Source organism: Streptopelia decaocto (assembly GCF_964273445.1).
Source record: "Streptopelia decaocto genome assembly, chromosome: Z".
NCBI lineage: Eukaryota > Metazoa > Chordata > Aves > Columbiformes > Columbidae > Streptopelia > Streptopelia decaocto.
In genome coordinates, this window is record NC_138657.1 from 65,654,012 (window position 1) to 65,667,825 (window position 13,814).

The 13,814-nt window shown below is 35.9% G+C and overlaps 1 protein-coding gene across 1 annotated transcript in view; it reads right to left on the reverse strand.

Moving 5' to 3' along the window:
* Positions 1 to 13,814, reverse strand: part of JMY (junction mediating and regulatory protein, p53 cofactor) — a gene marked incomplete at its 5' end in the record, with an annotated part of 72,188 nt that overhangs the window by 15,017 nt on the left and 43,357 nt on the right. Inside the window, 3 exons of the mRNA XM_082075664.1 lie at positions 1,207 to 1,293; positions 7,423 to 7,610; positions 11,133 to 11,298. Of these exons, the coding sequence (XP_081931790.1) occupies positions 1,207 to 1,293; positions 7,423 to 7,610; positions 11,133 to 11,298 (441 nt within the window). The remainder of the gene's footprint in view (positions 1 to 1,206; positions 1,294 to 7,422; positions 7,611 to 11,132; positions 11,299 to 13,814) is intronic.

A 13,814-nucleotide genomic window follows, 5' to 3' on the forward strand; every position in this document is an offset into this window, starting at 1 on the left:
AAAAACCTGTATTTTTCTAAGTTCCTGAAACAGTATGCCAATATGTACTGTCGTTCGCAAGTTGCCTGTTCATAAAATAAATTATGCAGCTGATGTCTTGGACAAATGTATCTATGTTAAAAATGTATAAGGATGAAACAGAATCACTTTCACTAATCTAATTGAAGCCTGAATTAAAGAGACTTGGATTTCAATTCATCTTTGTAAGTGATCTTTATTAAATATTGATACAATATCAGTTCCCAAGACTTAGCCCAAAATTTTAATATTCTTTAAGTTATAGTCTGTTATGTTCAGCACAAGAGTCAGACTACCTGGCGTATTCTCTGTGATGAGACTGTGCAGAGAATCGTGGAGCGTACAGCTGGAGCTACATCTAAATATGACACAATTCAAGTGATTTCTTCCGTAGAAAGAAGAAAAATAATGAACAAGCTTATTAAGATTCAAGAATACATGTGTAAAGAATCATAGAACCATTGTGGTTAGAAAAGACCTTTGAGATCATCAAGTACAACAACCTAATACTTCCAAGTCCACCTCTAAACCACGTCCCCAAGAACCCCACCTGTGCATCTTTTAAACACCTCTAGGGATGGCGACTCCACCACTTCCCTGGGCAGCCTGTTCCAATTACTGACAACCCTTTCCAGGAAGAAGTTTTTCCTAATATTCAAACTAAACCTCCCCTGGCATAATTTGAGGCCATTTCCTTTTGTCCTGTCACTTGCACCAACACCCTCCATGCTACAACCTCCTTTCAGGTAGTTGTAGACAGTGATAAGGTCTCCCCTCAGCCTCCTTTTCTCCAGGCTGAACAGCCCCAGTGCCCTCAGCTGCTCCTTATCAGACTTGTGCTCCAGTATGGTTTTCTTACTCATCTCGGCATGTCTGACGCTGTACTCTGAGGTGTTCAGAATCATCTGTGTGCACGTGGTAACAAACAGCACTGGCAGTAATCACTTGAGACTGTGAACCTACCATTAAAGAACTGTTTTATTTGCTTGGGTTCAATATCATCCTAACACAGCTATATAATCCTCCTTACCAACATAATACAACACAGAAATCCATGGTGTAAAGGTGAGGGATACACACCATCTTTTTAAAACAGCTATCACACTGAATATTCTCTTAATTATGTATAATGAGAAATGCAAGCTATAAACTAAAGGCTATATTCAACAGCAGAAAACTCATACTTACTAGCTGTACAGTATGGTGCATTTTGTATTCCTCCTCACTCTGGTGACGCTGCTGGATCTTTTCATCATGCTTTGCAATACAGATCTCCTGTAGCGACATAAAATCTTATCTATAAAATATGAATTTCAAATATCGATTTACAAGGTACAATGTCATATCTAGCAAATAGCACTAAGAAATAGAAAAATAAAAATCACAATGCCTATCCCATACAAGCTAATCTAACCAAGCTAATTTAGCTTACAATAAAACCATAAAATGGACACAAACTCAAGACAGACAAACTCAAACCTACTTCTTTTAACTGTCCAAAGAATACACACAAGTAACAGCTGGTTGAAAAGTCTGTATTTGTATACATGGATAGTAACTAGCTCTCAAATATACTGCGTATTCCTGTTTATGCAACTCGACAGCTTCCAATATATAAAAGTCAGTTAATCTTTTGTATGTACAATCTGCAAGCACAAACATTAATAAAGCTGTTAGAACTGTATGCATGCACAAGGAGGTTCACTTATACTGAATTCACATCTGTAACATCTGGATTAAAAACACACATTTATTACACTGCCTGCAAGTAAGGAAAGGTTAAAAAACAAAACAAAACAAAACCACAAACAAAACCAGGCTACATTCCAATAGATGACAAGAAACAAGATGACACTCAAACTTCATATAGATTATATAAAAAGATCTGAATAAGTATCAGTTACAAAGACAAGGCATATGCAGGAACTGAGAGTAGAGAGTAGAAACAAGACAGACAACTTCATAGGACAATACTGAGGGCCAGGAAATCAAACAACGTGGGCAATGACGTTAGGCCTGGTACAAGAACCACAAAGAACTTGAACAAAGTCCAGTGTGTAGTTAGAAACAGATCTCATGGCTGCATAACGGGGCAATGCTAGGAAGCGGTTCGGAGTGTGGCTGCAGCTAGAAGAATACTGAAGTGATGTGCTTCCCAGGCATCAGTCACCTTGCTTCACTGGGTGCAGCCAGACAGGAGCTTTGCCATGGAAAAGCATGGCCTGGGACAGCTGATGGAGTCAGGGCCACCAAATGCGATACTACAGTAGTGGCAGAAAGACACCAAAACAAAGTGGGGAGGGATATATATATATTAAAAAAAAAAAAAAAGACTCCTGGAAAGGCAGAGAAAGCTACATTCTCCTACAAGGTGACCACGGACATACTGTCATCACATAACGAGGAAGCCAGTGTTCCTGCATAAGACAGAAATACCATGCTGTCTTCAAAGTTTCTACACAGTAAGACCATCAATGTTGTTATCATATATAGGTAACACTCCCACAAGAGTGAAAGTTTCTGTGAAAATGCAATCCCAGCTTAACCAAAGGTGTATATATACAGCTAGGCACTTCTGGGTTTAGTGTATATTTGTTTGTGGAGTTTTTTCATGATGCAAAGATTTTAATTAATACAGCTGGAAAAGTTAATCCATTTAATTCGTAACTGCTAAAGTATGAACTACATCATTTCTGCATTTCACAGACACAGCAATAGCTTCAGAATATTATTAGAGAATCTGAAAGACCTCATGTAATACTACTGCTGATTTATCTTTATTATCTGTTTATATATTAATTTTGACTAAAAGTCTTCTGAAATAATGAGGAATGTATGTTATGACATGTAAAAAAGTATTATAAAACAATGAGAAAACATGTTAAGTTTGGGGTTTTTGACATGTCTCATAAATACTCATGGGGCACACCTTTATGAAACATTTTTAGCATCAGTACTTAAATCTTTCTCATTAAGAGCAATAATTAAAGGTATTTTAAGCATGTTAAGAGGATAAACCACATCATATTTGTTTTGGTGCTGACTTTGTACTAATAAACAACCTACTTTATTCTATGAATTGAAATAATAAAACGTGTTTCAGCACAGGATTAGAAATCTGAATCATCTTAACTAACTACAGAAATGGTCTATAAAAAACAAGGGTGCAGTTTCATAGGAACAAATGCAGGGTTCCACCTGTGAAAGATTACGTGACAACAAACTAAGGGTAAAGGAAAAGAAAAAGATGAGGTGGCAGCATTAAAGAAGAAGGTCCGGATGATTACGGCTGATGACAAGTTCAAGATAAATCAACAATCTCTGGCAAAAAAACCAAAAAGAATAAAAACATCGTAATTTGATATATGAGCAGGAATACATCCTGCAGCACATGTGAAGTATTCCTTCCTTCTCAGCACTGGGAAAGCAGGAGCACTATGCTCAGAGAGCTCAGAGAGCATCTTTCAAGAAAGATGGTGACCAACTGTATGAAATTGAGAGAGCATTGAGAAGTAATGTTCATTTCTGTTTTAATCACCTGACTCATTTCACAGTATGCAATTGTACTTCAACTAAGACAACCAAAAGGGAGAGCTGAGGAACGATTTCAACTGTCATCACTGCATAAGCTTCCACATTTAAGACTAGTAACATGTAATATAGGTAAAAGAGATCTGCATTAGTATTATGTTTAACTAGATCCAGTGCGCCTTGATTTCAGATTTAAAAGCATCGCAATTAAAAGGTTACCTTCTCATTTAGTAAGATCAGTATGTGCAAAACCCATATTTCACTCCAAGTGTTCTGAGTAGTTATGCCCTTACGTTGTAATAATAATAACAATAATAGTAATATGAAAGCATACCAGGTAACCGTATGCCAGCTGTCACTGCATTTACGTCACAACTCCTCTGGCATGGGCTGTGCTTTAAACTATGGGCTTGAAAAGTAGTAAAGGTGTAATGGATGCAACAGCATATGAGGAAGCTTTCTAGATCAAAGCACAAATCATGAACATAGCCCAAATGGCTCCACCAACCAGTTGCTTCTCCCAGTTTGCTCATGATTAGGAATGTAAAATAATTCTATTTCTTCACAAATCTATTTTTCCAAAGGTATTTCTCAAAATGCCTTTTACGCCATCTTTTTTTACCTTGACTCTCTGCTACAAATCTAGCTCCCTAATAAAACAGCTGCTGGTTCCATATAACCTAATTAATACCCGTGTGCAGCCAGCAGGGGGTGGACTGGGATAACAATAGCACTATCCTGCATCAAAAATCCATAACTAGCTTTCAAGACATACGAAAAATAATTAAACTGCCAGTAAAATATTACTTTTTAATAACTAACTCCCTGACACACACAAAGGAATATCAGGAAATTATTGCTTAACAAATACGAATAGGTTTGTATAAAAAAAATATGAGAATGAGTTTATACTCATGAATTTATACTCATGGCAGTACGGTGAAAGAACATCAACCTCAGTAAAATAATGAATTTAAAAAATGCTGGCAAAAGTTTCTAAGTAAAAATTACAATATACAACAACATCATTAAAAAATAACTGCATCATCTGCAAGAAAACAGGGAAGGAATTTCTGAAAAATGAAATGAATAGTGACTAGAATCACCAAAGTTTATATTTATATTACATATAGTCTTATTCTACACAGAGTAATTGATTCCCTTTCACTGCTTGATGTCCTCAACAGAAAAGATTTTCATATTCCCAGCTGATGAAAAGACCTCCTGGAAAAATAAGAACTGGTGATAGAAAATAATTTCCTATTGTTTTCTTAATCGTGATATCTGTTGCTAGAAAAGGGGCATTCTCCTGAGGGAATCTTTATTTGCCAAAAAGCTAATAATGAACAAGGACTATAACTTCTAAATGTATCACAAGACTGTAATATATACCACTTAATGCACAGCTTGCTTTTTGTTTTCAAATACAGAACTGACAGGGTTAAAAAAAAAAAAAAAAAAAAACAACCACCAACACCAAAAGCTCTTCAGCCCAATCCAAAACAGAACGCTTGTTTACAGTTCTGTTTTAAGATACTTTGCTAAACCAAGCATGGTCAGGAAGAGAGTCTGAAAAGCATTAAATAGTCTCTCATCTCAGTTCAACAATATGTTTCTTAACTGAGAGAGACAGACTTTGAGAAAGATTTACCACATAGTATGTACTTTCCAAATGCAACCTCAAATCTCTTTTTCTCCACTTAGCATGCAGTCATCACTGTGCTCATTCTCAGCATCTACAGTCTGCTTTTACAACCCATCTGTATCTCTGTTCTGCATGCTTATCTCAAACTGCAAACTCTTCATAGCAAAACCCCCTTTTCCCTCTAGTTTTGTGAAGTACAACTACTCACATCAGGCACTATTATGGTGCTCATTAACAATGTTTTGCAGTTTCACTAGTATGGTCATTCAAGACACAAAGTTTATGTTTGAATCAAAGCCACAAGGGGCTTGATTTTCAGGTAATTACTAGTAAGCTTAGTAGGGCTCTGTGTTATTTAGCAGTAATAAGAGCAGCTATAGTAAATACCTCCAAGATAAATATCCATCAAAATGGCTATTGTTCTTTCCTGGCCAACAAGTACTGCAAAATGGTACACAACAACTGATTCTGCCTATTCTTTTTTGCTCAAATAAAAATATTTTGTTTACCTCTATGAGTTTAAATGCAACTTGTGATTTCTTCAGAATCTGAAAGCTAAGTATCTCACTGTAGCTGTCAACTGTGGATAAGCTATGCTGGGCAATGAAATCAGCAGAGTGCTGGAACTAGTTCAAAGGGTGCTGTCATGTCCAGCGGGAGGTTCCACATGGAGACATTACCCTGGATCCCAAAAGCAAGCCACGTTCTTCCAGCACAATGTTGAGCAGACATGAGGATGTTACTCCTGCATGCAGACCCAGATGAGGAGTACTACCATCTACAACTCTGCATCACATCGCAGTGCACAAGTAGGCATGCTGCAACTACTGCTACAGCCTAGAATTAATTCCTTCAGCTTAAGCAAGGCATTTTATCACAGCATAACCTTAAAACAAATGAAGGTGACTAGTTTATTATACAGATAAGAAGGCTAAAAAAATCTCTACTCCTGCTTCAGGATTGCTTCTCAACTCGTTAACTCTGGTAAGTTAAGTAACAAACAGCAACCACACTGTTGCTTTCAAACAGGCTTGTGTACTCTGCAAGATGTCAAGCAGTGTCTTCTCATATTCAGGAGAAAATAGCATAACTACTATAATGGAGCCTATATTAATTAGCATAACATGACAGATAGAACCTATCCCTTAAAGCACTAGAAAGCACGGCTTCTTGATAATTTATTTACAGTCTTCTTCATATTGTGTTACTCAGAAACGGGATGGTGACTCAATAAATATAAAAAAATACAAAATATAAAATGTATCAACTAATGTTTTGTTTGCTCTGTTATGCTTCAGATTCAGGTACAGAAATAGATATGACTTATGGAGGCTTTACCCTCAGTCTACTGAAACTCTTTATGTAAAGGGGTCATCTCTCACTTCAAGATGCCAATCTAGAATGAGTTCTCAACTCAGACTTCTGCATAGCCCTGTAGTATTATAGTATGGGGTGAAAACCTATTTTATAACAAGTATTATATTGCTTTCTCAGAACTTTGATCTATTCTACTCATTAAGCTACCTTGCTCATTAATAATGCATATGCATGTAACCACAAACTGCTAGGGAAAAATAAGAAGATCCTTCTGGAAACAAAGGAATAAACATATTTACATACACTTGATACAGAATTTCACAACATCAACTATATTGAAACCATTTTCTGCACAGCATCCAAATCATGTAATGCATGAAAAAGGAAACTGGTCCTAAAATGAACACCTAGTTTTATAAATTAAGTATACTGGATTTCATATGTATCTACTGAATACAGAGCATCAATGACACGTAAGTTTAAAAAGATGAGGTAAGAGAATGAAAGTAGAACTCATTAGTGAGAACACATATTCGAAAATTCTCTTCTGCAAACATATATAAAACTAGTCCCTGTAAAAACATTAATTCTAGCATGTACTTTCCACATGAAAGTATTCTGATTAGTTAATAGAAACAAGTTTATTTGTTGACTTCAAAGTGATTAAAGGTTTCTTTAAAGTTAAAAGGTAAACTGAAACTTAAATATATCAGTTTAGTAACACATGCTATTGTATTTGGTACTCTGTAAAACATCTTTTAGTAAGTGGTAAACATAATTCACAGAAATTCTGGGAGACTTGGAAGTTGTTTTGAAATTAAACCTTTTGAAGTTTTATTAAATTTGCAAATTATGCTAGAAATTTGCAACGTAATAATATGTTGTGCTAGAAATTTGCAATTCAATAATACCTTCTTATTTCTGAGGTAGGCTTTCTTGGCTGAAATACGTCCACGCCTTGCTTCCAGCTGGCGGATTTTTTGATGTAATTTTTGCAGCTCCTCTTTTTGCAAGTGTATAGATGTTGCTATATCCTCTTTTTCAAGCATGGCTTCCATACTTTCATAAGTGTCATAATATACCACTTCATCTCTCTTCTCTGTTTTAAAAATGTCAGCAATGAAAAAGGCAAATCAATAGTTCATGTTTGACAAACATTTTTTTTCCTTTCAACAACAACAACAACCTCCCACCCTTCAAGTTGCAAGACTGAATGTAGAAGAATTCTATGGTCCCTTTAGAGGACTATCAAAAGGTCAGACGAAAAGCATTAAACAGCGAAGTATTATAGGGCTTTAAAATTTATATGAAGAAAAGAAACCAACACCAACGAAGCACAGCCTGGTAATCAGGTAAGCTCAGAGCATTAAAAAACAAACGCAAATCTAAACGTATGCTTGTGTCTGTAGCATAACGATCACAATGTACACATGTCTTCGCATCTCTTAACCAAGGGACCCATGATGTGCAGTAATATGCTCTGGTCTTCACTACAAACTTCAGGATTTACAGACTCTTTCTGGAGTCTTTGGCATGAGACTCCTCCGCTACAGCCTACTGTTATTTTAACGAAAGGGGAATCAGACAACAAAACAGAATGTTGGGTTGAAGAAGCAGCAAAGGCCTCTTGTTCCTTATCTCACTGGCATAACAAGTAGGATATTTCTGTAATACACCAAGAGCATTATTGCTGTCTGAAACAGGCAGATATGGCTGGCATGACTATCATTGTCAATTCTGCAGCACCACCAAACCTTCTCATTTCAACTTCATCAACTACTGACAGCAAGACCGTAATTTCCTCCTACTTCTGCTACTAAATTATTTGGGGAGAGAGGCAGGATTTTCTTTGGTAGCTTTAAAAGCTGTGTTTATTTCATGTTACATATGTGTGCAGTCTCTGCTGCAACCAAAATTCTGACTGTCATGCTAATTTCAGCTCAGCAGAAGACACAGCAGGACCAGAAAAGAAAGCACAGCACTATATTAATGTTAAAACCTAGTAAAAATAGACCTCCTATATTCTTTACTTTAGCACTCAGTTAAAAAAACATGACGGTTTCATCCATAAGTAAAACTGCCTAGTCACTAGAACCCACTTAGAGACATTGGTGATTAAAAATAAGATTTGTGGCTAACAACTATTATATTTTACCATGCACTTATAAAATGGAAGAATTTTCATGCAAATTTGGCTTTAGAACACTTTCATGTAGAGTTAAAGATACAAATTTACAAGTGAAACACCAGTAGCTCAGCTGCACAATAGTCAAATCTACCAGTTCTAAAACATAAAAATAAATCATGTTCTACTGTTTGGAAAACAACAACAACAAAACCAAACAAACCTTGGCAACTGTATTGCAACCTCCATTTAACATTCCAAGAGTTTTCTACAGTTTTGAAATATCTATAAACTTGTAAGTGTTTAAGCTTCTAACTGCTCAATGACTTAATAATTACAAATATTCCTTTTAATATAAAATCCATACCATCTGCACTCATTCAAGACACTCTCCAACCAAAGCAGGAACCTACTATCACATTCTCTGTTGACGGCAATGCATCCACCATAAAACCATCATACAAGGTGGTATGAATAGTGTAAGACCCTTTAAAATCCTAAATAAACTCACATTTTGTGAATTTCACTGCAGGTACTTGGTTAATGACAGTAAAATACTACTATTGTTTATGATATGACAATCTACTATAATTTCATACTTTTCAGATCCTATGTGCTGAATTTGCAAATGAAAATGTTTTTCTTGTAGCTTGCAACGACTGGCAGCCAAATGATATCACACTCACAAAAAATTCTGCTGGGACTTCATTAGCAGTACTGCTGATGTCCCTCAAATCAAAACACAATCCAAACATCTCTGAAGTAACTCTACAGAGCCAATACAGTCAAAGGGTAAAGAACAGCAATAGCCTCTACAAGTCAATAAGACATATGTACTTCAAATCATACAGCTGTGCACAAATAAAGGCTATTACTTTACTGACTGTAAGTACACTTCAAAAACAAAGCGTAGCAGATGCATGAGACTGTTCTTGCCTCTTTGACTGCACAGGAAACAATGCATACTAAGACTACTATATGTTTTAGATGCTTTCATTCAAATTGGATGCTGAAGAGTATTAAAGAGATGGCAGACACTTCAGTGTGACATTCTTCACATTAATTGTTCTACCCCTCCACCTAAGTGAAGTCCAAAGAGTTAATTTAATTCTTTGAGTAAATTAAGAAATGTAGTTTTCATTTTCTGTCCTATGAGATATTAACTAGGATTTCTTAAAAAAAAACAGTAATTCCTTCTAAAATAGATGGCTGTTTTTAAAAGAAGAAAAACAACAAAAAAACCCCCAACTTTTGGATTTTGTATTAAAGAATACTTTACAAATTTAAAACTGCAAAGGAAGCCAGTACAGTGAACTATTTTGTTGCCATGAGAGAAGGAGAAGATAGGTTGCTTCCTGAGTAGGGTTTTGTTTTATGAATTTTGGGTCAAGTTGTAGGGTTTGGGGTTTTTTTTTGAGATTTCTGGAGAAAACTTTACTAGAAGTCATAATGACCTCTGACGTGTTTACAGGAGGCTTCAGCTCTGAGAGCTCTTAGGTTTTACTATCACTATATCAAAGAGAAAGAATTTCGATACATTATTTCTCAGCCTCTCCTTCAAGGGATTTCCTTTGGTCTGCCAGTAAGCAAACCATACTGTGTCTTCGGTACCAAAATTAAATGTCTACCCTTCCCAAGTACAAACACTATCTACCTCTAAAGCACTAACTAGCTCTCCACAGAGGCACACAGTCAAGGCAGCCACATTCCTTTAAGTCATTTACAGAGTTTGCAATCCTCATCTTCCATATGTGCAGTTAGAGTTGTTGCCATGACAAGCCTAAAAGGAGATTTCACGTAACAGTGAGAAGAATCTGTGATTCCAGAAGCAACTCACAATACAATGCAGCTTTAAATCTCTCTTCTTAAGTGACTTTTATATCCGTAACAAAATTTGCTCTGCAAGCCCCATTCACTGAACAACACAACAGAGCTCGTGTAAATAAAAACAGTAACTAGAGAAAGGTCTAAAGAAGAGAACTGGACTCAAAAATGCTCTATGATTTACCTGTACCATTTCCATAATTTCTAAGTACACAAGGTATAGTAGGTTCCTGAAACATTAGGTTTGCATAACTGCTCTATATCAGTGAGATGTCAATACAAGCTTCAAAGTTTAGCTGAAGGACTCTCAGTTTGCAGGAATACCTTTAGAAAACCAATCACTTCAAATAATTTTATAATAGCAATGCAAATTTTCAATAAGCCAAGTCCAGTAACCATGATATTTCCTCCTCCCTAAATTCATTTTTCCGGAACTTACACAATATCTTGTATGCACATTTCCAAGTGCAGCCAATGAGAACCAGACCAAAACTGCTGCATTGTGTATATATAAGACTTATTAACAGGTATAAATTTTAATTTAACAGTACTTATGCCAGAAGACCCATCTCTTCACATGGTAAAGAATTTTTTCTCCCACAGGCTTTACTAGACTCTTAGAAAGAGAATTATCCTTTACAGATTACATCTTAACTTAAACGTGCAAAGCACCTGACATCAGTCTTCTGATACTTTCAAGTTGTGCTGTCAGCAGTAGCTCTTCACATTTCAAGATCTCAAACTGCACTTCATATAATTGAAGCTGTAGATCATAATAATCAGCTTCTAACTGGTCCAAATGGGCTATGGCTTCTGTACCACCTTTCAGGCTCTGCATCTAAATGGAAAGAGAAAAAAAAACAAACAAAAAAAACCCACAAAAACACATGACTCCAGGATAATGAGAACAAAACCACAGACTTCACAATTACAGCTAGGTAAGTGCCTGGTACACTAAACGTAACATGCTAAAATTGAACACATCAGGAGGAGAAGATAGGTTTGATCAGCCACTCACTTTCAGATATCTTTCATATCTGACATTTTTTCTATATGACAATAAAAAAATCCATGGCATTGGATTATTCTTTGTGACAGAAGTGACAAGTCATATAGTGCATAGTGTGAAACATCTCTACCACTCTTTTTGCTCCACTGCTTGATTCTCTGAAGATACATAATGAAATTAATATTTTCTGATTTTCAGTCCAAGAAGTCTAAAAGTCACTTTGCTAACAGCATCTAGAAAACTAGAGTTAAAACTATCATTAAACCTGAACTGAGGAAAAACAAGTCAAAGTTGGTGGAAACAGAGATAATTACATGCACCAATTCTCTTGTAATGACAACTTAACTGAGAAGTTTCATCATTTCTGGAATCCTTCACAGCAGAAAAAGACAACTAGATTATAATATTTATATACACTTTAGCACTTATTCATGTCATAAGTTTGACACAGAAAAGTGACACAATATACAACCAAAGTGACAGCAAATCACCCTCTTTTAGCTGCTCGATACTGTTAGCCGTTCAGGTCACATTTAAGAAATACTAACATGCAAGGGGATCCTATGTGCTGTCTCACTTTGCATGGAATTCAAAGCAATGCAGCTCTACATCCTGCATGTAACAGCATTTTCAAAGGATTTTCTCATTATAAAAAAAACCAAACCCCAAACCAAATACCATAGCAACAAAATGTGATGTGGGTTTTGGCTGTTTATTTTTTTGTTTGTTCATTTTGCTGGGGTTTTGTTGGGTTTTTGTCTCAAATTAAGGCAATGTCATTCAAACTTCTACCACAGCTAAGAACTTTAGCTTTGTCAGCGAACTGTGAATTTCACTCACAATTATACACTTTTTTCTTTTTAAAAAAATATGTTCCCAAATTTAATTACACATAATTTGTATAAAGACTCCATAGAGGCATAACAGGCTATCTTCAAAAGTATTGGTTAATCAAGTTATAGCAGCACAGTATTTTGCTCAGCTGCATCAGTGTCTGCCTGACAAAGGACCTGACAACTGAAGCTTAGCCCTAAAAGCACAAATTACAGATGCTGCCAGCTACCTGTTCTGTTTTAGGGGTACATCACCACTATATTGTTTTCTGGTGCAACAGCAATGGAAAATTAATATTGTCATATGGTTCACAAGCAGATATCCGAGCAACATGAAAGCCCATCATGAAAAAGAAAAATGGACACCCTTAATTACAACCATTTATGTTAAAACTTTCAAGTGAGATACTGTATATGTGTGATAATTCAAAAGAGTATCATCACTCTTGAGAAAATTTCAGCATTTCTTGTTAAAAATTTAAGTGTTGTTCAATTCTTAGTGCTACAAGTTGCTATCTGCACCAGCAATTTTCTGCATCCTTGGTAGGTCTAGGGTTTATCAACATGGTGAAAGAAACACTGATAACTTTAACGTGAGAATGTTAGAGGAAAGAAACATTTTGCAGCTGGACAAAGAACAGAACTGAGGACACATGAGTTCCATTTCCTGCTACGCCACAACTCCCTGCATTAACTCAAGCAAATAATTAAATCTCTGTGGCCCTAACTCAAGTAACAGTGTTTATGGTTTTTGTTGTTTCATTCACACTAAGTGAAGAACCTGGGTAGGAACTCAGGTTTCCTAACAGTTCTAAGACAGAAATATATAATCTTAAACCCACACATTTGAAATAAAGATATAATGGGTTAAAATGGAAAGTTTCTGACAGGAACTATGAATACACATATTAAAGAGATAGATGAGATAATTAATAGAAAAATAGCAAAACATGGAATACAGAGGTGTGGGCCATCAAATCCAGCTTTCCACCGACATGGAATGCTTTCAGACAAATCTAAATTAAACTGTTTTCACAAACTGAGTTATTAAAATAATTTACATGTTGCTGTTGTTGTTCTTACTCTGCTTTTGTAAAAGAAAAAAGCTTTCCAAAAAACCTCTGTGTTCATTACTCCCATTGGAAGTCTGCTCCAGATACTCCATCCTAATTGCCAGAAAACTTCTGCTGTATTTCCAGTGTATTCACAATTAGGTAATATCATTTGTTCTTGCACCAGTCCTGAATATAGGGACACACATCGCTCTTGACAAATATTTATTCCTATTAGTATTTTTGTAGAGAGCAATTCTGTATTATTTTGGCCTTCATATTTATCAAAAAACCTTCAAGTCATCTTGTAAAACAGACTTGCCATTCCTGGCATCATTGTGGTAGCCCTCTCTGCAACTGCTCGAGTTAGAACCAATCTTTCTTGGGTAATCAAAAATACGTGGAAGAATGATGTAGAAGACATCTTCCAAGTTCAGGTGCTGGTTTTATAGACTGGAGA